Source organism: Pagrus major, chromosome 15 (genome assembly GCF_040436345.1).
Source record: "Pagrus major chromosome 15, Pma_NU_1.0".
NCBI classification, from domain to species: Eukaryota; Metazoa; Chordata; class Actinopteri; order Spariformes; family Sparidae; genus Pagrus; species Pagrus major.
The window spans coordinates 21,161,288-21,185,691 of NC_133229.1; the positions used below are offsets into that span (position 1 = coordinate 21,161,288).

The following is a 24,404-nucleotide window of genomic DNA, read 5'->3' on the forward strand; positions in this document are numbered from 1 at the left end:
ATTCGGCATTAAATTCAATACATTTATATGTTTCTTTCCTTGTAAAAGGTAAAAGTTTGTCACAGCACCACTGTACCAGCCTGTCTGCTTCTCGGTCTAAAATGCAGCTGCTTGAACACAGTTTGATAATTTACACTAAATCTATGAAAGAAGATAATATTCTAATGTCAGTAAACATGCCAAATTTTAGAAATACAGTAAACAATAACCAACATCGGCAACTTCTTTAACACCCATGGAGATGGTGCCCAGACTCCCTTTAAAAATCATTAAATTTTATGAGCTGTTGAGTTAGGAGAAACTTTATAAATTTGTGAAACTTTGCTATGACAAATTCATAATCAATCATGTTCTCTTGTTAATTCGGCATTAAGTACAAGGCAGTAATTTTTTTCTTTCATTGTAAAAAGTGTCAATTTGTTGTGGTACGACTGTACCAGCCCGTCTGCTTCTGTGTTTAAAGTGCAGCTGCTTGAACACACTTTTTCAACTGATTTCATCATTTACAATAAAGTCACAAAAGAAGAAGATTTTTATTGATGTCAAATTTTACAAATACCACCAATATAGACAACTTATTTGTCTCCCTTTAAAAATTGCTCAATTTTGTGAGTTGTTGAATTTGGAGAAACTTTACAAACTTTGTGAAACACCATCTGCAAAAAATGTTGAATTACTTTGGCCTTCTTTTTAATTCAGGAGATGTTAAACATGAAGATATTTCTTTCTTGGTGTAATGAACTTGTGAACAGTGAGATCTGATCCCAAGTGGTCACTGAAGGCGTATGTTAATGCCAACCTTGCAGATATATTGTCACACAGGTGCCTCATAGAAATCAGTTGGTGGCCTCAACAACCTCAGTGCACCTGTTGCGCAACAGTTGAGGCTGTTTTGGCAGTTGTTTTGCTCTTTATTATCTGCACGCATCTTTTTGGATTCTTCTCATTTCCATTCAAATTTCTCATTTCCTCATAAATGTTCAGTGTCTTTCCATTCAGTCTCATAGAAACCATACACTTTCTTTTCTTGTTTCTGTTTCACCACTTTCCCTCTTCTATTTTCATTCACCATGGAAAAATCCAGTCAAGGCTGCACTGAGAGGCTTCTGACTGATTTTCCCCTTTGGCTACACAAGCCAGTAAACAAGCCTCAGAGGAACGCAGAGAGTAGAGAGAGAGCGAGAGAGAGAGACATATTCAGCTACAGGAAATAAAGAGATTTGTATGCCCACTGATAGAAATAAAGTGTAGTTTTGTATCTTCACACCAGCAGAGAGAGACAGAAGTCCCTCAGTCCTCAGCTCCTCCTCGCTGAGGAAACAGCCAGACTAGCGGCTTCTTCACACATGGTTTCTGTCCATAACCACAGCAGGCTTTTTTTAGACAGGGGGGAGACAGGGTGTGGATGACTGCGTACCTACCACGACTATATGAGCAAACAGAAGAGACCAACTCTTAGTGTGTCCAGACTCACATACAGCACAAAAACAGACTGTAAACAACGCCTCGGCACGGCGGTTCAGACTGGCCCAAGTGTTATGATGAAATTATACGTTAGTGTCACTTCTCACAGACACTTAAGAAAACAAGCTGTACTCTAAAGTCAGTCGAAGAGAGGATTGTAATGTGTTTGTTTTAGCCAGATATACAGCAGACATTGTGCTACATAATAGCATCAATTAATTTCTGAGGTCAGTCATTTAAATTACAATAAAAACAATATTTCTAATTGCTTTTTGTTCATGGAAAACTCTTGCTTTAATTACAGTTTGACAAGTTTAACTCAGGCACACCCTGACCTTCTTATTATTGTGTTGTTTTGTCTTCAGATTGTTGAACACAGCCAGCACTGACCCTCAGGAATACATGTGCTGTCTTTGCATTCAGGAAAACACTGTGGTTAAGTCTGAGTAGTGCAGGAATTGCATGATTCATGTCACGGCTCTGTTCATCACTTATTGTCGTGTAACTTTGGGGATTTGATGCAAACTGCCGCACCAAGAGTGTTTTTAATCGTGGTGTTTTTGTGTTACCTCTAAAAAGAGCGGAAATGTGCTGTGCAGTTCACCTCAGATCAGCAAATGGATTGCAGCAGTTTCCTTTTCTGTAGGTGTGTCCCACAAATAACGCGAGTCAAGCAGCCAGCAAATGTGTCTCCTTAGTAAAAGACCGTTAGAGGATATGAAGGTGATTTCTGTCAGATATTTTGCCATGTTATTATCCTGTGTTAAAGGATAAGTTCACCCAAAAAGGAAAATTCAATCATTACTCACCCTCATGCCAGGCGATGGAGAGTTGGATGAAGTTTTGTAGTTTCTTGAGCTTCACAGTAAAACAGCGTTGCAGCATCCTCCTAAGGAGCTGAAGTAAATGGGGACTTGTTTTAAAATGTAAATAAACAACCAAAAACAAACATAAAATGGCTCCATACAGCTTTTCTAGTGTAATCCAAGTCTCCTGAAGCCTTGAGATGTTATCTACACCCTTTTTTACATTGAAATCCACATCGCAATCTTCATCGTAGCTGCTAAACTAAGAGCTGTTTCACGCACATCATCTATGCACGAGCTCAACTGTTTGATTTGGGATTTACGGGCTTGGATTATGCCGGATGAGCAGTATGGAGCCATTATAGGTTTTTTAGGTTGTTTGTCGACAATGAAACTTAACTGAACTTTCCATCAGTATGACCTTTATCATAGTTGTCATTTACATTGGGGACACTGAGGACTTGTTCCCACAACTTTTTGAAATGACCATTTTTGTCCCGATCACCTTTCCAAGCAGAATTAGTTAAAAAAAAAATCAAGAAATGTCGACTAACAATTGAGAAATCCTACATGTTGAATGTTTTCATCTGCGAATGTGTGATCAGGAATGATTTGTGGCAATCCTTAGTAATTTTAGAGGGTTTTATACACACCATTCACCCCAGTGGTGTTTAGTGGGCCTCTAACAGCTCAACTTAGAAACATACAAAATAATGTTAATAATAGTTGTTGTCGTCTGGTGCCAGTTGGTGATTGCTGAATGATAATAATAATAACTGATTTGGTGCTTCCTGCATATCTGATGTGCCACATCCTTAGAAAAAATCTTGATAATGAGATTATTCATAACCACAGATGGTTAAAAAACAGACTGGCAGACTGCTGCACGTCCAGACAGTCATGGGTAGCAGATGACATTTAATGTCGCCCCACACAAAATAGGCCCTGTATGAAGTCTCCCTCCCTTTTTCTAGTGACGAGCTGGTGAGAGGTTTTAACACAATCGGAAGTTCCACCACTGCGAGTTCAGGGCAGTTTAATCGCCAGAAAACAAATCTGTCCACCGCATATGTAGTATGCATATAATGTCAGCTACTTATACTTAATAAACGCTCCTTATTGTGTTTTGCCTCACTAATATATTCTAGTTTTGACGCTATCTTCCTTTGCTATAGTGATGTGTCGTTCACGAACGAGCCGGTTCAAAGAGCCGGCTCTTTGCCGTGAACGATTAGAACCGGTTCTCCAATGAGAGCCGTTTGTTGGGAGCCGTTTTTTTTTCTTCAGTATATCGCTGTCTCTCCACTTCCCTGTACTGTGCGTGTGCTCTGTTGTTTCCCACGTCGTTTTTTTACCCTGCGGTGCCTCCTTGCTCTCTCTCCCCTCCCCCTCCCCTCCTCCTTCTCGAACGCCAATCTGTAAGTCTTCGAGTGATACAGTAAGTTCCTTAACTCTATAGTGGTTCAAAACTGGTGTTGTTCACGTTGTGACATGTTAATAGTTTTATACTTTAATTTAATAGCACTGTATTTAATATTTGTATTGGGGCACCTTTTCTGTTATGAAGCTGCTTTGACAGCCTACTTTTTTGTATTGTGGTGGGTGTTTCTAGGCCCTATTTATATTTAACTATTTATTTTTTAAGTTATTTTTATGGAAGTGGTGCTATTTTGTGATAATTGAATTGGTTTAAATAAAAGTTTTATTCATAAAGCATTGTTGTGCTGCATTTTTACTCATATAAGTGCTTAACAATGTCAATAATGAAACAAAATGACGTAAAATTAGGTTTACACTATTAATTAATTAATAATGTAAAAAAATGCGTATGTGAGCCGTTTGGGAGCCGAAAGAGCCGGCTCTCCACATCAAGAAGAGCCGTTAGAGCCGGATCTCGCAAAGGAGCCGAAAATCCCATCACTACTTTGCTAAGATGGCATACTGCAATAAAGGGAAAGTTAATGATTATCTGTAAAAGAAATGTATTTTTATTGAATTAATGATTCTTGAGTTTTTAAACACGACCCATGTGTTTATTTATTTTTAATTTTTGGCTTAAAACGTGCACAGATATTTGTGCTATTTTCGCTTGCGCGGCTGGATTGAGTCTTTTACAAGGGTCCCCTGAAGGCAGCACGGGCTGGAGCTGCTCGCCTGAGCTCTGAGGAGACAGACTGGATCAGACACAACACGACTTCACAGACTTAATGACAAGGTAGGACATCACAGCGAGCTCTATTAACTCACTCAGCGTTACTGTCAGTCTGTTATCACCTTTATCTGTGACAAACGGCAGCCGTGCGAATGAGTTTTTGCTTTAAAACCGACGGTCAAAGCTCAGTTTGCTGATAAAACAACGTTAACGGTTAACTCTCTTTTAGCTGTAATTCTGCCTTGTTTCGGATGTTGTGACGTGATTTAGCTCATTTTTTACGGGTCTGTGGCTCGTTTTAATGTCTTAGACTGTTCCCGGGAGACACCTGTGAAGACAAGGGTACCGGTGTTTTGATGCTGGACTCCAGCAAGCATGCTTCCTTTGTTGACTAGAGCCGGGAATTAAATTTACCGCCATCGTCAAACGTGGTCAGTCCGGTCGGGCAGACAGCGGTGATGGGGCTGTGTAAGCTAGCAGGTCGCAGTTAGCGACAGTGTTGTGGACAGATAGTCGCTCAAACCAAGAAAACCGAGACTGAAAAGTCTGGTTGTATTCACTGGTTGACTTCCTCACATTTTGCCTCATTTTATTTAATTCTCATGTTATTAAAAATATGGGATAATATCTGTGATAATGTGTTTAAAAAGTAGAGCCCTAAACGCTGGACCTTCTGCCAGATTTTTAGGATGGGGATAAACCAGTCAGCTCTTCATGAATGGTTAACGTTATAAGTCATTAAATATAGAGCAAGCATTGAAAACTCATGTGGCTCATCATGACTGAGGGGAAAACACGTGCTTCACTGGCAGCTTTGATGAAACTTCACTGGCAGCTCATGGGGGAGACACTGTCTGCACCACATGACGTGACAGGAGAGAAAGTTAAGAAAAGACTGGTGAAGTTTTATGAGTATGTTGATATAGTGATGAGTCAAAACGGATGTGTAGTTTTAAGAGGGGGCACAAACATTCCTGCTGCCAGGTGAATCTGTGCCAAATATGTGTATGTGGGTCACTATAATACTATTTTAGTTACTTTGATTCTTTCAAGCATGAATATTTCACGTAATCACAATGTAATAATTTTTTTCCCTACTTATAAACAAGTGAAAAATCATGCCAATAACTTAAAAAAATCTTATTTTGAAGAACCATGCATCCACTGTATATAGACCAATGTCCAGGAATCACTGTAAACTGGTTAAAAAAAGTGTGAGAAATAATTTTATACGGATGTTAGTAACATTTTCTTGGACATCTTTTTTTCTGTGAGTCAAAATTCATCTAGCCAACGCAGTGGACGCTATGCACCAAAGGGTGTTTTCCTCGGGGTCGACAGATATGGCTTTTTCAGGGCCGATACTGATCATTAGTAATCAGGGAGACTGAAATTTGATATTTGGGTCCATTATTCATCTGCAGTAAAAATAAAAATCTTTGTCAACATTTCGAACAACCAGTGATGAAACAAACCTATGTATAATTTTGAGGTACTTTACTTGAGTATTTTCATTTTCACCTTATTTATACTTCCTAACTACTACATGTATTTGATGAATTTAGTTACTTTGCAGATTCAGATTATTTTATTGTTTATAGGCTAATAATTATGACGTGTTACCAATCAGAAAGTGTTGTGGGCAGGACATTGTGAGAGAGGATGCTGCATCAGAGCCAAAGTAACACATTTTTAAATTGGTGTATTTTATCTGCAATCTGACAGAAAATTCTCTGATACCGATAATAGGAAAAAGCTGAATATTGGCCCAGATAATCAGTCTACCCTACTAGATTCTGCCTATTGAACTATATTTAGCTAAAATCTGAAGACATTTAATATTGCTGTTTAATATGGGGCTCCGTCGTACAAGAGCGCAAAAATCTATAACCAAACATTTTTTAATCACCGCACTGGTGTTTTTTTTGTTTTACCTGTCTGGTTTTCTAAACATAAGAAGATTTAACCATTATTCCAGAGGTACTCGGTGTGTCTCGTCTTCCCTCCACCATTTTTAATTTATGATGCCATATCTCGAAATGACAAAGATATTATTTAAACGATATTATTTAAACAATTATTTAAATGACTTCCAAATGAAAGGGTTAAATGTCCTTGTGGTCCTGAGTAGTGACTTTTTTACAATGACAATACCTGTGATGGGCTGTTGCTTACTTTTGTCATGAAGGTTGCATCATATTTTAATGGTTTCAGGGGATATTTTTGTTGTAGTCTTGTTACATTTATTCCAGGCTTACTATAACTCCTCTCAATGATGAGAGATCTGTCTGACTAAGAGTGAGTGAGTGTTTTCCTGGCTTGGGTCCATCTCACACGTGTCTGTGCTATTTGTGACTCTGCTGACCCTGAAGCAAGGAGAAGAGCACACCAGAATGGTGGCTTTGTTTCCGACTCGACAGCTGATGGGACAACAGCATCGACCCACCCCTGGGGCACAGGAACATCTGTTTTATAAGAGTGGGAGCTAAGTTTTCCCATATGTTGCCTGTGGTGACTGGTGCTGACGCTGGCAAAATAAAACAATTATCATTTCTGGAAGATAAGATTAGGCTAAACTGACTCATGATCCCTCTCGTCTCACTCATTTAAACCCATCAGTGCTGACTGTATTATAGTCATGGAGATAAGTGGAGTTGCCAGTTCATCATCAGCCACTTGAACCAACTAAAAAGACAGGCAGCTGGAGATGGGCTTTGTCCCAGTGGCGGGAAATGATTACAGCGTAAAGGGGCGGGTCAGGGTGAAGACAATGGATTTGGAGACCTTTTATGCTCCCTCCCTCGTTTGGCATGAAAGATTTTTTTCTTTCCAGAGTTTTCTCCCAGGATTTACCCTGAGGCTGCTCTAATTACTGTCCCACGAAAGTCCCTTTTCCTGTCATTATTTTTGTTAGCCTGATTACATCCCAGTTTTACAAAAGCATGACGCTCTCCCCTGTATGTCTGGAAGTTGCTTAGGTATAAATCATACACTACACATAGATTGTTTGTTTGGGCTTAGTAACAAGCAGAAAGCAAAGGTAGAGAATTCATTAGATGTGATCGAGTGGAAGCTGGTATTGTTTGGAGTGAAGCTGCACCCTGTTTTTATTTACTTGCTTGTGCTTCCTCAAAAAGATCTGATGTTTTGCAATGGTGTCGGTGCCACAATGCTTCCTGTTCAAGGTGGACAATGAAGATTAAATGTAATAAACTACTCCAGTTGGCCGACTTGATGTCTACAGGTTGTGCCACTTTTTCCACTAAGAAAAAAAGTTAAATGTCTTGTTTGAAATGATAACATTTTCATTAGGGGTTTGAAATTTGTGAAATATCAATTTAGTGTCATTTCTTGATGATTAACGAATTTGCAGAGGCCTGAGTGACAACAGCAACATGTGCCAAGCTAGGTTTTCTGTTTCGATTGGTTTTCAGACCCCAGTTTGCCAGAATATAAAGGTCCAATCAGTGTTATTAGAGGTTTGTTTGAGTTAATTATATTGGTCTCTATGTTTCTTACTCAATCAGAGCAATAAGACCCCGACAGTGTTACCTAGGCTGCCTGGTTTGTCTCTGAAATACACAAATGCCTCTGTCCATGCAGAAGTGATGAGGTGAACGCGTATTTGGCCTCCTGTCGGGGCCCTTCTGTTCCCTGAAATGAGCTTTCGAATTTAGGAGTCGTTTTATCTTTATTTATTTATTTTTCTGTCAATAGGATTTAATTTGGCCACTCATGAAAAGCCATTGGCTGACATTAAAGGCCTGTGTGGACAAGCTGTTTGAAGGGACGGCTGCTGACTGTGAGATCGGCTTCCCACCAAACCACAGTGTGTGCACGTGATAGGAAGTTAAATGCTTCAGAAACATAGCATTTGCTGCCAGGGTGATTGGCTGCAAATACTATAAATCACATCGACAATACGTGTCCTACTTTTATTCAAAAGCTGACCCAAAATGTGATTAGATTAGTGATTGTTAACTTGTGCTAGCAGGTGTAGATGCATGATTTTCTGCTGTTCATTGAAAATATGAATATAATTACAATGCAGACTGTAATGCGCACTTTGCCTTAAGCTGATTTGGGAATTGTCAGTACAAGTAGTTTATAATGTGCATTTCTAATGGTAAAGCTGGATTGTACCGCTGTATGACTTTAAGATCAAAATTCAAATCATATTGTGGATTTGGGGAATCGTGACTCCTTTATTAATAATACTGCTGTCTTCATAAAAGCATGATCATTGATTTTGAAGATGGGATTTTATTTGCTAAAAACTGAGCCGAAACAATCAATTGATTTCCAGAAAATTAATTGCCAACCAATTTGATAACCAATTAAACTAAGAAAAAATGCTTAACAATCTCTGATTCTAGCTTTCCAAATGTGAGTAGTTTATGCTTTTCTCTGTTTTATATCATTGTAAACTGAATATTGTTGCAATTCTGACTACTAGTTGGACACAGCCGATTTTAAGATGTTGCCCTGGGCTTCAGGAAGTTGTGATTTGTGAAAATTTGCCATTCTTTCCTCCCACTATTACTATTCTGACATGATATATACCTAATGCATCATTGATTAATTGGACAAAAAACAAAACAACATATGGCAGATTAATCAATAATAAAAAATAATTGTTTGTAGAGCCCTATTGCTTTGCTTTTGTTGTCTTCGTCCATCCTAGACTGATTGCTATCACGACATTGGAGAATTTGAATATGATCATTTTGACTCTTGATACTGTAATGGCTGCACTGCTCAATTACTTGGTTGATAGACAAATTTATATTTTGTGACCTATGAAAGCAATTTCCAGTTCAAACCTTCCCACTGTTGTCTAATATCACAAAATACCAGTGAAATGATGTGAATATGATAACTTCAGGCATGTAATGAATTCCTAACAACGCTTGATAATGTTGAGCACGGCAAATCTATATAGTGTTTGTGGTGACAAGATGATGAAGGGTTAACTATAATTTGATTACTACATCAGAGGCATGAATCCAGCTTGGTATTTGTAATCCTGTTGCTCATTATTCTCTCTTGATAATTCAAAAACAATTTCAAGCTTTGCTCAGTGATGTAATATTTGGAGAATCTTGCATCTTTTCTTTTTTAAGATTAGCTAACAGTCTGCCTGTTGTTGGACTTGTTATGAAATTTTTTATCTGTTTTCTTCAGACAGACTGAGGACAGGGTCATTAATGCTGTCCTTGAAAGAAGAGCAGTGTGAAATGAGAATCAGGGTTGTAAAAGTCAATGTACTGCAACAAAACTATAAAGTATCCTCGGATGTTCTCGCCCAGGCTGTTGAGCAAGCTGCATTTTATGTGTGTGTGTGTGTGTTGGTCATTTTAGGGACGATGTGAAATCGGAAACTTGGTTGTCAGGCACAGATGTGAGCGGCACATCAATCATCGTTTTTACGAGTTGTGCATAGGAAGCATTTTTAGATCATGTGACGTCCTCCAATGCCTTGTTGCCATTTGAACCCACTACCCAGAGATTGGTTGTTCCAGTGCAGTGACATAATAAATCTTCTGTCTGTTGTTATTAACACTGTAGTGGTGTCTCCTGTCTCTTTAGATTTAGCACTGCAGATTTTAAGAAAAATGTCCTGTGTGGCATGTGAGCACTGAAGAAGGTAACATGCACAATTTCAAAGTTTTTGTGTGGAAAGTGCAGAGTACGTTGTCTCTACAAAATCCATTTATTTCTGTTTGACATGTTGAATTGACGTTAAGAAAATTCAAGCGCCCTTAATACTAATGTTTTGTGTATACAATACTTTGCAGCTACTGATGTGAGAAATTCAATTAAGAGTCCTGCAACCAGCCACTTAATTGCAGCTAATTGTGCTTAGGTTGTATCTCATTTGTGAAAATGATCTCTAATTAGATTGCTTGAATGGAAACCAGCAGGTTTTTACATCCGGAGGGCAGTGGTAGAGAAACTGGCTGATAGTTTCAGCTATGCATTTTGAAGTTTTGTACATTTTTATAAGATTGCAGTGATGAATTTGGAATGTCACCACTGATGGTGTTAAAAGAAATACCTCCCTGTTATCTGTTATGATAACAAATATTTTGATAAGAGTATCTGCCTTCTATAAGTACTGGGAAATGACCTCACGGAAAGGGGTTATTCTTCCTTCGCCTCATCATATGACCAGCATCAAACTATTCCGTGTGCCAGCCTGGGAATAAAGGCGACCCTGTTAGAGAGGTATGCTGGTGAGACAAGAAAAATGCACTCCTAACCTTTTCTATTAAAAAGTACCCATATTGAAGATATAAGAAAAAAAATTTAGATGTTTTTTCTCCTCCAGTTTTCTTTACGTTTCTTATATCCACTTCCTTGAGCACTTCAATCCCTGTCACCTATATTCCAGTCGTTAGCCCGGGTACCGCTGCAGATCGATTGTCAACTCCATTAAACATGAGATTACCTACCACCTTTTTTCACTTGGCAGCAATTGGCTTCACTGGGACAGCCTAATGTGTAGGTTCTCACCATCCCCTCCACCCCACACTGTGCAGACACTTTGACCTGCTAGTCAGTGGTGCAGCAGAAAGGCAGAGATTTAATTGCTAAACTTTTAATATCCTCAATATATTATATTAATTGTCAACTACTCAATCTAACTATTGCAGCTCTACATGACTGCTTGTGGTCCCAAAATGGTGAAGGCACTCATGATACTTTCTAGGCGGTATCAGGTCACTGATCTAAGGACTGTCAACCTACAATTAGCAGAAAAGAAAAATAAAACCCTGAAACTTTTCATACAGCAGAGAGTGTAAGGCACTCTTAGACTTGAGTGAAAACCACGATGCTAACCATGAGTTTGGCATTGTATGCACGAGTCCCCCTACGGAGCCATGTTGGCCGAAGTCATGTTTTAACATGCCATTTGAATGAAGGCATTTGAATTCATTGGAAGAGTGCCTCAGATTCTCCTTTATTTGAAACTATAGAACCTCAAACCAACGAACACCATCAATCTAAGACCCAACAACTTTCATATTACAATCTGAGAAAAACAAACAAACAAAAAACATTTTGATGTCTCGCAAATCTTCCACTGTGCCTTCCGTGGCAGGTCACCCTGCCCCCCATTGTTTCTTTCCTCCTCACGATGGATGATGAAGGCTTCAGGTCCAAGGGAGTAATCAGGATCTTAGTAGAGTCTAGACAGGAAGAACCCAGGGAGTGGATCCTCACCTGCATCCTTGATGTGTCTGAAGGTCTCAATCGTGATGAGAACCAAACATTAGAGAGATGCTAGTGTTGGCATCAGGTTGCTGTAAATACTACCACTAACCTTCAAGTCTCAGTCCCAGTGTTGTAGTTGCTGCTCTTATTGCTGTCGTCCGGTTTGAACTGTGTTGGAGGTACAAGTGTAGTTCCTGGAGGTTGTCCTGGAAGGTTACCATTTATTTCACATAATATGATGCTTCCTTACAGGCCAGGGGAAGGCGGTTGGCAGTGCAAGTCATAGCATCGATCATGGTGAAAGGCAATTTGCATGTTAATTTCTCTCTAAAAGACTTGCATGGAGTAGTAAAATGGTCATTCATTCCCCATCAGTACCAAACCCACAATGTGTGTCTGTTGGCACCTGCTTGTTGATGTCAGGGAACTGGTCAAAAACCAGTCCCTCTTTATTCAGGTATCTGTATTAAACGAGCAGTATTAAGTATGGCATGATAACAGTTTGATAATGATAACTCAAAAAAGAAGGAAGAAGACCTCAAACGGCATTGTGGGTCCATTTAATTAATTGGAAACACTGGCCGATTGTTGGAGTTGGGTGTCGCTGAGAGGCCAGCTAGTTAAAGTGACAGATTAATGCCAAACCGGAGTTTTGTACCACTCTACAGACTACAAAGTGCCTGTGTCACAGAGTGTGAGTGGTGGGCACCATACCAACACCAGACGACTAACGCCAGCTGGCACGTTTTCATGACACGTTAGGTTGAGAGAGGCGTACTTACAGGAATCTGGGCCATGGCAGAGCCAGTGTGTTTTTAAACTGTGACTGTAATACCATCGGCTATGATAAATTTTGGAGTATGCTGCGGGATTTGACTGTGTCATGACAGCCAGTGGGAGGGCGAAAAGGAGGAAATAAGAAACACAGGGTGAGTTGGATACTGAGAGCTACTTTGGTTTAGAAGTATTTCTGGCGATTAAACCACCAACTGAATGCCGATATTGACATTGGAGTTTTATTACCATATTGTCATCTGAGATTGTAAAAAATTAGATGACAAGGCCGGTAGAGGTCTAAGTGTACACAAATGTCGCGGTTTGGCACAATAGGAAAAAACGTAGCAAAGAAATCCTATGTGCATAATGCCAGGTTTATTTTAATTTATTTTCAGCAGACATTAGTACAGGTTACAGTATGTTCCACCTGAGAAAGTTGGTACAGGTTGTAGGCAAGTATTCATTCACACAGTGCCTGGTCTTGTGGTAAATTTCTGTGTAAAGAAGCACATAAGGACTTGTTGTTTACCAAATAAAGTCCCATGTCTCTCTTACCTCGCATGCCATACAGACCTTTCTCATGAGACTGTTTTTTAGAGTTAGATAGTATAGCGGTATAGTTTAGATACACAATACTTAGTGGGCTATAGTGTGTGTGTGTGTGTGTGTGTGTGTGTGTGTGGCCACATTCATATAGAGCAGTCTCTGTCCTTGCTGAGAGCACACTCATGACCAGCCAGATCAAACATGGGATTGGTCATGTTATGTTAGTCAGCAGCAGCAACAACAATCTATTCAACTGTGAATTAATCTAATCATACATGCCTGTCCTTAGCTTTACTTATGAATGGATCAGGAGGCATCACTTAGTTAAAGGCCAACTGTAAACGTGTTGAATGCATGTCCTTCCTCATGAAACATTTCCAAAGCTGATCTGAAAAGTTTGAAATCTGGATTGTTTACATCCATCTTTACAGCAGTCTTCTTCTCTGTGTTTGCTGAAGCATTGCTGCATTTCTTGGTGCTAAGTGTGGATTGTTATGAAACCATTGCGTGTTTCCTGGTGAAAACGAACAAAATGGGAACCTACTCATACAAACATTGATTCATAGTGCTATCACCAGTAGTTAAATGATTTTTGTGGACAATCAATCTTTGCATTTTATTTAGAGCTGTTGCATCCAAGTGCTCATGATCCATGGATTTACTGAGACAGCCTAAACTTCGCCTTGTGTTGTTTAGCTTGATTTGATGCCAAATTGCTCTGTGTTTTTTAAGGAGGGGGCGTCTTGAAGAGAACTTGTTCTGTTTGGAGAAGGTGTCACACAGTCATCTGAGCACATGTCTTCCATCAGATCCTGGGGAAAAGATGCTAGGACAAGAGGGGAGGGAGAAGTTAAGAGTGAAGATGAGAGTAGAGAGAAATTGACAGAGAAGTGATGGGAGGTAATAAAAGGACATTGGTAGAAAGTAGGACAAGAAAGTATGAAATGCACAATAAAGGCCAGGGGACATGAAAATAATAATGATAGAGACGCTGAAGAGGAACAGTGGATTAAATGATGTGAGAAATTAGTAGGCAGTGGGAAACATGAGGGAAATGAAGGGAGAAATTAAGAAGGCGTGGGTGTAGAGATTGAAAATAAGATAGTGGAACAGATGGAAATGCAAAAGCATGAGACTCAAGAACATTGTGGAATAATATATAAAAACGATCCTTCATGTCCTCTTCTTAGTTGTTCAGTTTGCTTCTTTTTTGAGCACTGCAAACTTAACTTTTGCTCTATTTACTGTTTGCTTGAAATGATAAGAAAACAAGGAGTTGTTCTGCATGGTATCTGCCAAAGACTGTCACACATATGCTTGGAATGTAAATGCAAAAATGCGCAGGAAGGGTTGAGGAGAGAGGGGAGTTTGAGGTAAAAGGAAGAGGGTGGGATGGACACCGAGATGCAAAGAGGGCAGGTCCAATTGGCAGCAGCAGACAGTTGGGTGTCAACCTACTAAACCTCTGCATGGTATATAGTGAAGCATGCAGAGCGTGGTTGGCCTTTGCGTTAGTTGCATCTGACCAGAGGAAAGAGGAGCCTTTACTCAGCTGTAAGTAAATTTACACGTCATGGTTTTCCTTAAATGATAGTAGGGGCAAAAAATGGTCATGCTTTTGAATAATTGTTATGCTTTTTAGCATATTTAAGAGATTACATGCTTTGCGAGGTGATGAGTGTGTTTCTGACTGATGTGAGGCTAATCTAGTGAATTTCACAACTGTTACACAACAACCACAAAGCGGCACTCTTCTTTGAATTTTGTTATCTGAGTGTGACCTCAGTGTTTGTTTAACCCTTCATTGTTCTTGTGGTTTTGTTGCTCTCTGTAATAAAACATTAAGTTTTCTTGTGAATTTGGAGCTGATTTTAAACTAAACCTGACACTGTTAGTTTAAATGGTTAGTTGTATCATTTTAATAATGCAACTGGTTGTTTATTTGCTTTGTTGGCCCATAAATGAACTTGCTTTTTCAAATATCTAAATATAGAAAGGAGAGACACATGGCTGCTGATGTCAAACTCTAAATGTTTTTCACGTTTGGCATATGTATTTGTTATCTGTTCACTTCAGACCTGGTGCCACCCTGATTAACCCCTGACTGAGCACGTGACTCCGACAGTCTAACGAGAACCATGACGGCCATCAACGCACCTCGGGACAAGTAAGAGAAATCTGTTTTAGTTGCTGTATCAACAAAATGAGATTTGGATGATTTCCAGTGAATAAACTGTTGACATGAAGTTGAATGACTTCATTAATGTGAACTTCCTTTTTTCTTGTTCCCAGATACAATGCAGTATGGATCATTTTCTTCATCCTCGGCTTGGGAACCCTCTTACCATGGAATTTCTTCATGACGGCAACAATAGTAAGTTAAGTAACATTTTAAGAAAGTTGTAATCGTCTGAATGTGAAAATATTTGCAACCAAATGCAGTTAATCCAAGGAACAACTTAGGGATAGAAGTGAAAGGAAGAGCCCTGTCGGTGGCCTTGTGGTGAGAGACAAGTTAATTAAAAGGTTTGGCTCCACTTAGAGGAAGGTCACCTCAGTCAGAGAAAACAAAGATTGTTTATTTACATTTTCTCCCAAAACCACCTGGTTTCACTCAGGATGGCTGACCTGACTCCAGCCAGGTGGATTTTCATGGCAGCGGTTTAGTCTCTCTAATCTCCAGCCATTCTTTTTGAGCTTAATGGGTTAACTTCTTAAAATGTGGAATTTCAGTTTCATTATCCTGGGGGAGTTTATTCTGACCCACCCTGAGGGAGGACTTTTGTTGAAGCTCAAATACCTTATAGAGTTCATTTATTTTGACAAAGAAGAGTTGGAAAACCACTTTTATATATAAGATGCACTTTAAAGACATGGTCCAGAAACAGTGATGGAATATAATGATGAATTAACTCAATTACAGTATTTAAGTACATTTTTTTGCACTTTTACTTAAATACTTGAGACCGTTTCATAATCAGTTAAAAGTTCCCTGTACTACATTCAACAGTCACTCAGTTGCCAGTTTCTAAACTGGTTAGAAAGTTAAAGTATTAGAAACGCCTTTCAGTATTGGCTTTCTATTTGGTAGATGGTTTATTTTCCTGAAATGTCACAGAAAAATAAAGTTCTAGGTCATGAAACAGACTATATGCTGCTTACATCTCTGCAATTTAAATTCATACAGCACAAACCCCATATTCATTAATTAGTCATTTGGTGCAACTGTTACTGTTGACTTCCAAGAGCTGGTAGCCATCATAACAAATGTGCGTTCCTCAATCCTTTTCTTTAGTACTTCACAAGCAGACTGAAGGACTCGACCGAAGACGCCACCTCCAATCACACGGCAAATGGGACTTTGGTGGACGTTGACACTCGCAATATGCTGGAGTCAAAGTTTAACAATGTGATGACGCTCTGTGCCATGGTCCCTCTGCTCATCTTTACTTGCCTCAACTCCTTCATACACCAGAGGTATCCACCCTTGCTCCATACGGACATACATTTATTCATTAGTATGAACACCTCTCCACCTACAGGAAGCATTGAGTTAAAGCCTATGGGGGAAAATATGTACAGTGTTTGCATGATGGCAAGTGAGCAATCCGAGCTGAAGGGACCACAGTAAGAATGTAAGCCTCGGTCTTAAGATGGTTTGGTGACCTTTTGAGACAATATATGCTGCAGTATTTTGAGTAGATTAGAAGGACTGAATTTTAGTTAATGTATTATAAAGAGAAAACATCACATTCAAAGGATGAACTCTTTCAAGGAGAATTCTACACCTTTACTTTCCCGCTCTTTCTGTCTACCCTCCTGCTTATCAGCACCCCTTGGCAACCCCATGCTACTGCAGGTAACATAATCCTGTTATGTGAACGTATGTCTGTATGCCTCCAGCATGTTTGCTTTAATTACAGTCGGATTGAGCGAGATCTGGGGTGGACCCTGACCACGGCCGACTCTTCCCCTGCACAAACACACCCAGGAATGCTATTTATGTTCTCGACTTCCCCCCATCTACTTCTTTACCTCTCCCTGCATCTCTTGCAAACTCTATTCTTTTCTCCTGCTGTCCCTCGCTTCCTCAAGTTTTCTATTATTTTAGCGTTTCCTTTTGTGAAGAGCAAGGCACTGCTCATTATGAAATGACGCAACACACTCTATTTTCCATTTCCTGTTGGGAGGATCTCAACTTGACCCTCTTGCCTCATTATTGGAAAGTGTTTCTCCTTTGTTTCTGTTGAAAAATGAATCATAATTCAACTTTTGCATAGTACGCAATATTTTCTTTCTGTCAGCTTTAAGATTGTATCCTGTCTTTCTTCTTCTTTCTTTGAACATTTCTCTGTTCTCTAATGAATCTAAGCAGTTGGATATTTGCTCCCCTGAACATAATATTAACATTTACTTTCAACATCTGTTTTCAATGATTGGACTCAGCCCAACATTTATTTTTTTATTATATTTCATTTCTCTTTGTTTTTTTTTTTTGTGTGACTCAGGATTCCTCAGAAGCTGCGGATATCTGGCAGCCTGACGGTCATCTTCGTGGTTTTCCTTTTAACCGCAATCTTCGTCAAGGTTGACGTAGCCCCACTGCCCTTCTTCACCATCACAATGATCAAAATTATCTGCATCAACTGTGAGTTTCTAAATATAAAACTAGTATTGTTTATATTTTAGTTGTCAGAGCGAGGAAAGTAATTCAGAATGCAAAATCAAAAGGTAAACAAAATGAAATGGAAGGGTTTTTAGTTTTTATCTGCGCAAGTCAGCTTACTGTAACCTGTACTGCTCTCATCCACAATTGTCGCCATTTTTATACCAATACGCTTCACCCACGTGAAGGCTCTGTTACACAAGGAAACTAAATTGAATAAGTCAAATTCCTGCCAAGCTGTTCTGAGTACAGCAATAGCTGGCACCCTGTTATATGGAGGTTCTCTGTGACATTCCTTCGATAAAAGGCTTAGTTACACATACACTCAGGTATGCACAAGTCAAGATGATCTTCTACGTCTCTTATATTGTGTGCTTGAATAGTTTTACTCCCTGATCATCAGTTCTTCATGTTTTCTGTAAAAATTCTAGATTATGTATTGATTATGTAAATAAAACAATTTCCAGTAACACTTTATATTAAGTTCCTTGTAATTAACATGTTAAAAGGTAATATGGTCATATAAGTCCTAATGAGGTGCATATTAACATTAACGTTATATACTAATATTGTAAGTGTTAATAGACTTTCCATCATTTTCACATAAGTGGCAGCTATATGCAGCCACAAAGAGTGTGTATTGTGGCCTTATTAACACATTATAATTTTATGTTATAATAATTTTAATAGGTATCTTACAAAGGCCTTTTTCTTGGAAACAGCTGTCAGTGGGCACATCACCAAACCTTTTCCCTTCATGAAAATAAGTGTTAGAAGAAAAAAACTTGGGAAGTTAGAAGTTAAAATTTGTTGTTTTGGGACGCAAAGTCTGATATGATACCTAAATGAATCAATGAGTCATTGGCGCTCACTGGTGCCTGTCTTTTCCATGTTATTGATATACATTCAGTTGCCACGTTATTAGTTACATCTAGCTAAGACTGACGCAGTCGAATTCAAAAGACCTGCAGTTAATGCTGCTTTTAAGAAAGGTTGTAATGTTCTGTTGTTGTTGAAAGTATTTGCCGAAGCGTTTCAATTTTAGAGTGGATTTTTTTAATATGAATTTCTTTGTTCCTTTCATTGTCTCAAGATTTCTCAAACTGTGGAGTCAGTCTGACAGTAGGCTGCATTTTTATTATAATCTTAATGAAGGGAAGATGTATTGCAGGGCTTTTGTATTGGAGTGCCTTACTTTAAGGGTTGCCTCTGCCACATTTCCTCATGCAAATTATTATTTCCATGTGTCTTCTCCGTCTTTGATCATCATCCTCTGCATCCACTGTGTTGGGAAAATCCTCCACTCTCTCATAGCACACTGAGCTTCAGAACACAGTCTGCAATCTCACAGCCTTTGTTTATTTACAATGACTCACTGAGCAGCAGGGATAAGCTCACCCCCCTCCTTATCCCCGTTGGGCCGGTCCTGACCCCCAGGTCTACATGAGGGAACAGCCCATCGTGTTTGATTTGGAGGGGAGGACGCCGTGACCTTGAGGCTTTGATATCGACGTCGGCACATTCCTCACTTGTTAGAAGATTTCTGCAGCTATAGTAATTAACTTCCAAAGTGGTCCATTGGTGTGATGCAAGTTTGTCTGAAAAAGCTTATTGGCCAAAACTTTGTGTAAAGTGAGATACATAGAAAAGACAAGAAAATGGTACTTATGAGTTATGTAAAACAATAAGTGTGCATCATGTTTTTAGAAGGGGTGTCATCTCTCTCTGTATGTGAAAGCAATTATTTTTCATGGACCTCTTTATGTGTTGCTGTGGAGTGTTTTTTCCGTGTCACATTTACTCTTTAAGGTAACAAACTCTTTAATATCCTCGTCTTGTTTTGTGTTTCCTCCCCAGCGTTCGGGGCGATCCTTCAGGGCAGTCTGTTCGGGCTGGCAGGGATTCTGCCTGCCTCTTACACCACTCCCATCATGAGCGGACAGGGGCTGGCTGGCGCCTTCGCTGCTTTCTCCATGATCTGCGCACTGGCCAGTATGTCAAGGACTAGTTCACCTCTTTTATCGTTAGAGCCGCAACGATTAATATATTAATAGATCGAAAGAAAATTTACAATTTGTAAAAACTACAATGAAAATAGTGACATATGACGTACAATTTTGTAGTTAATACGTTTATTTAAGCTTTAAAGTGAAAGTTTCAAACACACTTTCAACATTATTCAATATTAAATGTGTTCAGTGATAAATGTTGTTTTGGTAAAAGGTCAGCCAGATGGGTAATGATTGATAAGAAATGATACTGGCTGCTCTTTAATTTTGACCTCCCGGACAGAATTATGAAAACAAAGATAGTGGCTTTGAAGTCCTTATGTCTTCTTCTTTGTGTTGTGAGAGTTTCCTCTTGACGACATGACTCAGACCGGATTATGTAGTTCACTTCAGAGTCTACAGAGAACTTCACAATGGTGCTACGACGACAGTGCTACACTATGTTCACTGTACAGAAAACATAAACAATGTCTGTTTACTGTTGAGACTGGAAGAGGTTTTACTTCAACCTGATGGTAGTATTGATGATCAGATATTCCTTGAGTTCTCATGTTGGTGCCGAGTTACTGCTGGTTTAGCCTCAAACACATTGGTAGTGCAACAGAAACGTAACCAGCAACTGTTTTAATAATCATTTAGGTTATTTAAGGAACATAGTCCAACATTTGTTGGTTTCATACTTGTTATTTTTGTGGATTTACCGTTTTTTTCTTTGTCTTTTTTGAGTGTTTATTAATCGATAATGAAAATAATGATTAATTTCAGCCCTAGTATGATTATATAATCCAACATTTGGAGTTTCAAAAGAGGAATGCTGGCTGAAGCTGTGGCCCACAAGAAAAACTGTAGAGTTAAATCAATATTTATGATGTCTTAAAAAACACTCATGACTCAATGTGTCTTGTCTTTGTCTGTAGGCGGCTCAGCGCTGCAGGACAGCGCTTTTGGCTACTTCATCACAGCCTGTGTTGTTATTCTGCTGGCCATAATGTCCTACCTCGCTCTGCCCAGGATGGTAAGACATCATGTTCTCTGAACTTAAAAATGTGTTCTTTCTAATATGTTTTATCAGGAGGTATTTGTTTTAAACCACTTTGAAGTATGTGCCATCTTGCGGTTATTAACTTTTTGGAAAGCTCCCAGTAAACTTAAGATAAGTGCTTTTAGATAAATGATTTATAAAAGTTCAGTCGTTTTACTTTTTTGAATTCTGTGAGGTGATGGAAAACCCATTCAGTGGGAATAAACAGCATCTCAGGGAACATGATGTCATTTCCCCTGTACCCTCGTCTCTGCTCCGCCAGGTCAATGAAATTGGCTCATTATGGATTTTGTTTTCGTCAACAGGAGTTTTTCCAGTACTATACTGAGAGTGGTGGATCCAGACCCTCTGCTGATGAGGAAAACAAGATGGACTTGCTCAGAAAAGGTACAAACAGTGCTCACAGGCCTGCTCAGATTAATAGGGTCCAGTTTCCAAAAATGTATAATTATGGAAGATGAAGCTGTGGACACAAGCTTTTTTCTTGTAGTAGGTTGACTTCGGCATTAAAAATTACAGAAGATCTTGGTTTTAACATGCAAAAAAAAAAATCTTAATTCTTCCAAACATTTTTAGCTGATATTGTGACCATATGAGCAGTATGACCCACAAGGACCAAGATCCCCTCCACAATTAGATTGTGGGGTGAGCAGCTGCTTCAACAAGTATTTCCCTCCCACTTATTTCAGTTTTGTTTTAAAGACATCCTCAACATAAACACAAGTTATTCACTTGAATAACTTACAAGATTCTCAGGCTCCTTTTAAAATTATGAAAAGTCTTAAAATAAAATCAAGGAAATTAAGGCTGTAAATTGTCTTTTAATTTACCATAAATTTGCAGGTGGTGCATCCAAGAGTGGTGGTAAAATTGTTACGCACAGGAGTCAAACATCAATTAATGTGTAATTGTTTGATTAATTTAGTTTTAGACAATGAGGGTCTCCATCATCAATAGAAGCTTTACGTTATGCTAATGTTATGTTAGCTAGCTTCAAACATTGGCACCTGGCTTCGTGTCATCTTTTTGTTCTCGTCAGTTGTCCCAGATGACTTGTTTGCACGTAGCACACCTGAAAATTCCTTTGATTCCTTCACAACATCTCAACAGTCGACACTAATTTTGTGTCACCGCATGAAACGCCAAGGGCTGAGGTGCTGTGGTTTCTTCATACGCTGAGCAGGCAACACTCATTAAAGTTGAATGTTGACATACGTTAGGACTCCATAAATTCTGTCTTGGCTATAAAAGAAATTGCTTCAACATCTTTTGTCTGTTCAGGTCTTAAAAAGAAAAGAACCTCTGACTTAATAATTTGTGTTTATTTTTTGCCCTTCAGTTTTGTATTTTTTTCTTGTCTGAGGATTTTTTTCTCTGTATGTCTGGTGTTTCTATGCCTAGTTATTTTAATCTGCTGAATATCATCAAGTTTCTGTCAGTAGTCATCTTTTGCTTGTGTTTGCAGTAAGCGCTGCACACAAAATTTGAACCTTTGTGATCCAAGCTTTTTTAAAATTTATTCATAGAAATCATCCTTGGAACTGCACTTTACTTCTTTCTGCTACATTTTTCTGTGGTGAGGTAGACGAAAACCCAGACGTTTTTCTAACACAGTTACTCATCTGTTATACGGGTGATTCAGTCAAGAGAGTTTCATCTCTCTCCAAGCCTTGAAAGAGCTCCAACTGTGAGTCATCTAAAATTGTCAATTTAAAAAATGAGAATAATTCATACTTCTGGAAAAAAAGAAGCTTTTATCATATTTGAACGCTGTCATAACGAGTCACTTTGTGCCAGACGTGCCTTCATCTCGACGTCTCTCTCTCTTAGGCCTGCTCTATTTACTACACACTGCTAATGGAAGCCAAACCCACTGAAAATGTGTGTTTCAGTTTGTGTTTTGGCGACAACTCGACTGACTAATGTGATTGTGTGGCATTAATTACTGGCTTGTGAGCGTGTAATGGGAACTCTGTGTTACGTAACAATTAGAACCCACTTAAATGGGGGAATGATGGTCTTACTTTGTGTATCACTTGACCAACATGATGACAGAGAGCTGATTTTGCAGAAAGTCCTGCAGAGAAGCGACCGGTGGTGAGTCTGATGGATGATGAACCCAAACCCAGCGTGTCTGTGTTAAACATCTTCAAACAGGTGAACAGAAGCTGATATGACACACACTGAGACTAACCAGTAATAATTGTAGATGTTTACTTCCTCTTCCTCTACATGACCTCTTTTTTACCTTCTACATGTATGACTTAGATGAAAGTGGTTGCATGATATTGATTATTTTGTCTTGTGCTCTGTAATCAGATCTGGGTGATGGCTCTGTCCGTCTGCTTCATCTTCACCGTCACCATCGGAACATTCCCAGCCGTCACAGTCGAGGTCAAGTCCACAGTAGCAGATGGAGGCGTCTGGGGTGAGTCTGCACATCTAAAATCCGTACAAAGTTGCACTGCTAAAGTAGTTAGTGAGACAGAAACTTTGATAATCCCTCCTTTGAGAGGGATGACTGCCAGGGTTTTGCCCCCATTGAGACATTTACTAGTCTGGAAAGATTCTAAACTCCTGACCTCAGACAGTAACAGCGGTTGTTTTGTGTTTAGTTCAACCCTCAAACCCTCAAACCTCTAACCGACGACTACCAGCGGCTAAAAATAGCTTTTGTACTAAAATGTTAGTAACTTTTAAACCACTAATCCTAACCATAGGCTTTTAACTCATGTACAATGGAGTTTTTCAGCTTTTCAGTGGTATCACACATGACTTGTTTTGACATTCAGAGACGCCGTAGTAAATGTAGTTTCTTCCTCTTGTTCTTTATCAGTAGATAATATATTTCTCTGAGGAAAACAAACACTTTTGTTTCGAATAATCTTCCTATAACCTTTTCTGTTTACTTTCTGAACTTTGTTGGGCACATCTACATGATCAGTAAATGAAATATATAGATTACCTGTCTTTCACTAAAATACACCTTGCATGATATTATAATAAATGGCTGTAACTTGCTTATGAAAGGTCAGATGTGGACAAAAAATCATGTGGAAGTCTAAAACTTTTAAACTTCTGGTAAATTCATCCATTGTCAGACAAAGCAAATGTAAAACTGTGACTTCAAAATCAGCCAGCCAACTTCAGGTTCTCCTTAATTAAATGATGTATGACACGTGATACTGACTGCCAGAATCGGGTAGGAAAACAAAATAAATGCAGGAGAGTCAGGCACACCCAAAATTGTTTGCTTTCTTTGTGGGTTAAACTAATTTATATAATTTTACTGTGAACTAAAAAGTAAGAAATGACTCCACCAGACAGTGATAAAATCTGCGAGGCACAAATGTGTCACCACAGTCTTGGACTTTAATCTTTTTCCTTTTCTTTTCTTTGTCATGCACTAAATTGGACTTGACTGTTGCTTTGCTTGCAGATCTATGTAGTTTAAACTAGTTTAAGCACAGAAGTATCTCCTCTGGAAATCTTCAAATAAAACCTCTCTTCCCTGTAGGCTGGCAGTGTAGCTCAGAAAAGTTTTCAAGCTTTCTCCTTCATGAATCACAGCACCAACATAGTTTAAGACGTCTCTAAGGATGATTTGATTCTCTGTTGAGACTGTGGGTCTACTTTTGAATCTGTGAATCCAAGCGGACAACAGTTTCCTTCCTCCATGAAGGAGAAAGCTACAAACTTTATTTAGCTCCACCTTTCAAACCTA

At 39.0% G+C, this 24,404-nt stretch overlaps 1 protein-coding gene across 3 annotated transcripts in view; it reads left to right on the forward strand.

The window, feature by feature from the left end:
• LOC141009589 (equilibrative nucleoside transporter 1-like) overlaps window positions 1-24,404 on the forward strand; it is a 41,477-nt gene that overhangs the window by 11,965 nt on the left and 5,108 nt on the right. Inside the window, exons 1-10 of one of the 3 annotated variants that reach the window (XM_073482257.1) lie at window positions 4,411-4,485; window positions 15,040-15,130; window positions 15,256-15,337; window positions 16,259-16,440; window positions 17,472-17,611; window positions 19,487-19,621; window positions 20,556-20,653; window positions 20,986-21,067; window positions 22,752-22,837; window positions 23,000-23,108. In XM_073482257.1, the coding sequence (XP_073338358.1) occupies window positions 15,102-15,130; window positions 15,256-15,337; window positions 16,259-16,440; window positions 17,472-17,611; window positions 19,487-19,621; window positions 20,556-20,653; window positions 20,986-21,067; window positions 22,752-22,837; window positions 23,000-23,108 (943 nt within the window). In that variant the 5' untranslated portion in view covers window positions 4,411-4,485; window positions 15,040-15,101. Of the gene's footprint in view, window positions 1-4,410; window positions 4,486-14,432; window positions 14,518-15,039; window positions 15,131-15,255; window positions 15,338-16,258; window positions 16,441-17,471; window positions 17,612-19,486; window positions 19,622-20,555; window positions 20,654-20,985; window positions 21,068-22,751; window positions 22,838-22,999; window positions 23,109-24,404 lie in introns of those variants that run through there. The other 2 variants (XM_073482256.1, XM_073482258.1) reach the window with 2 other exon arrangements.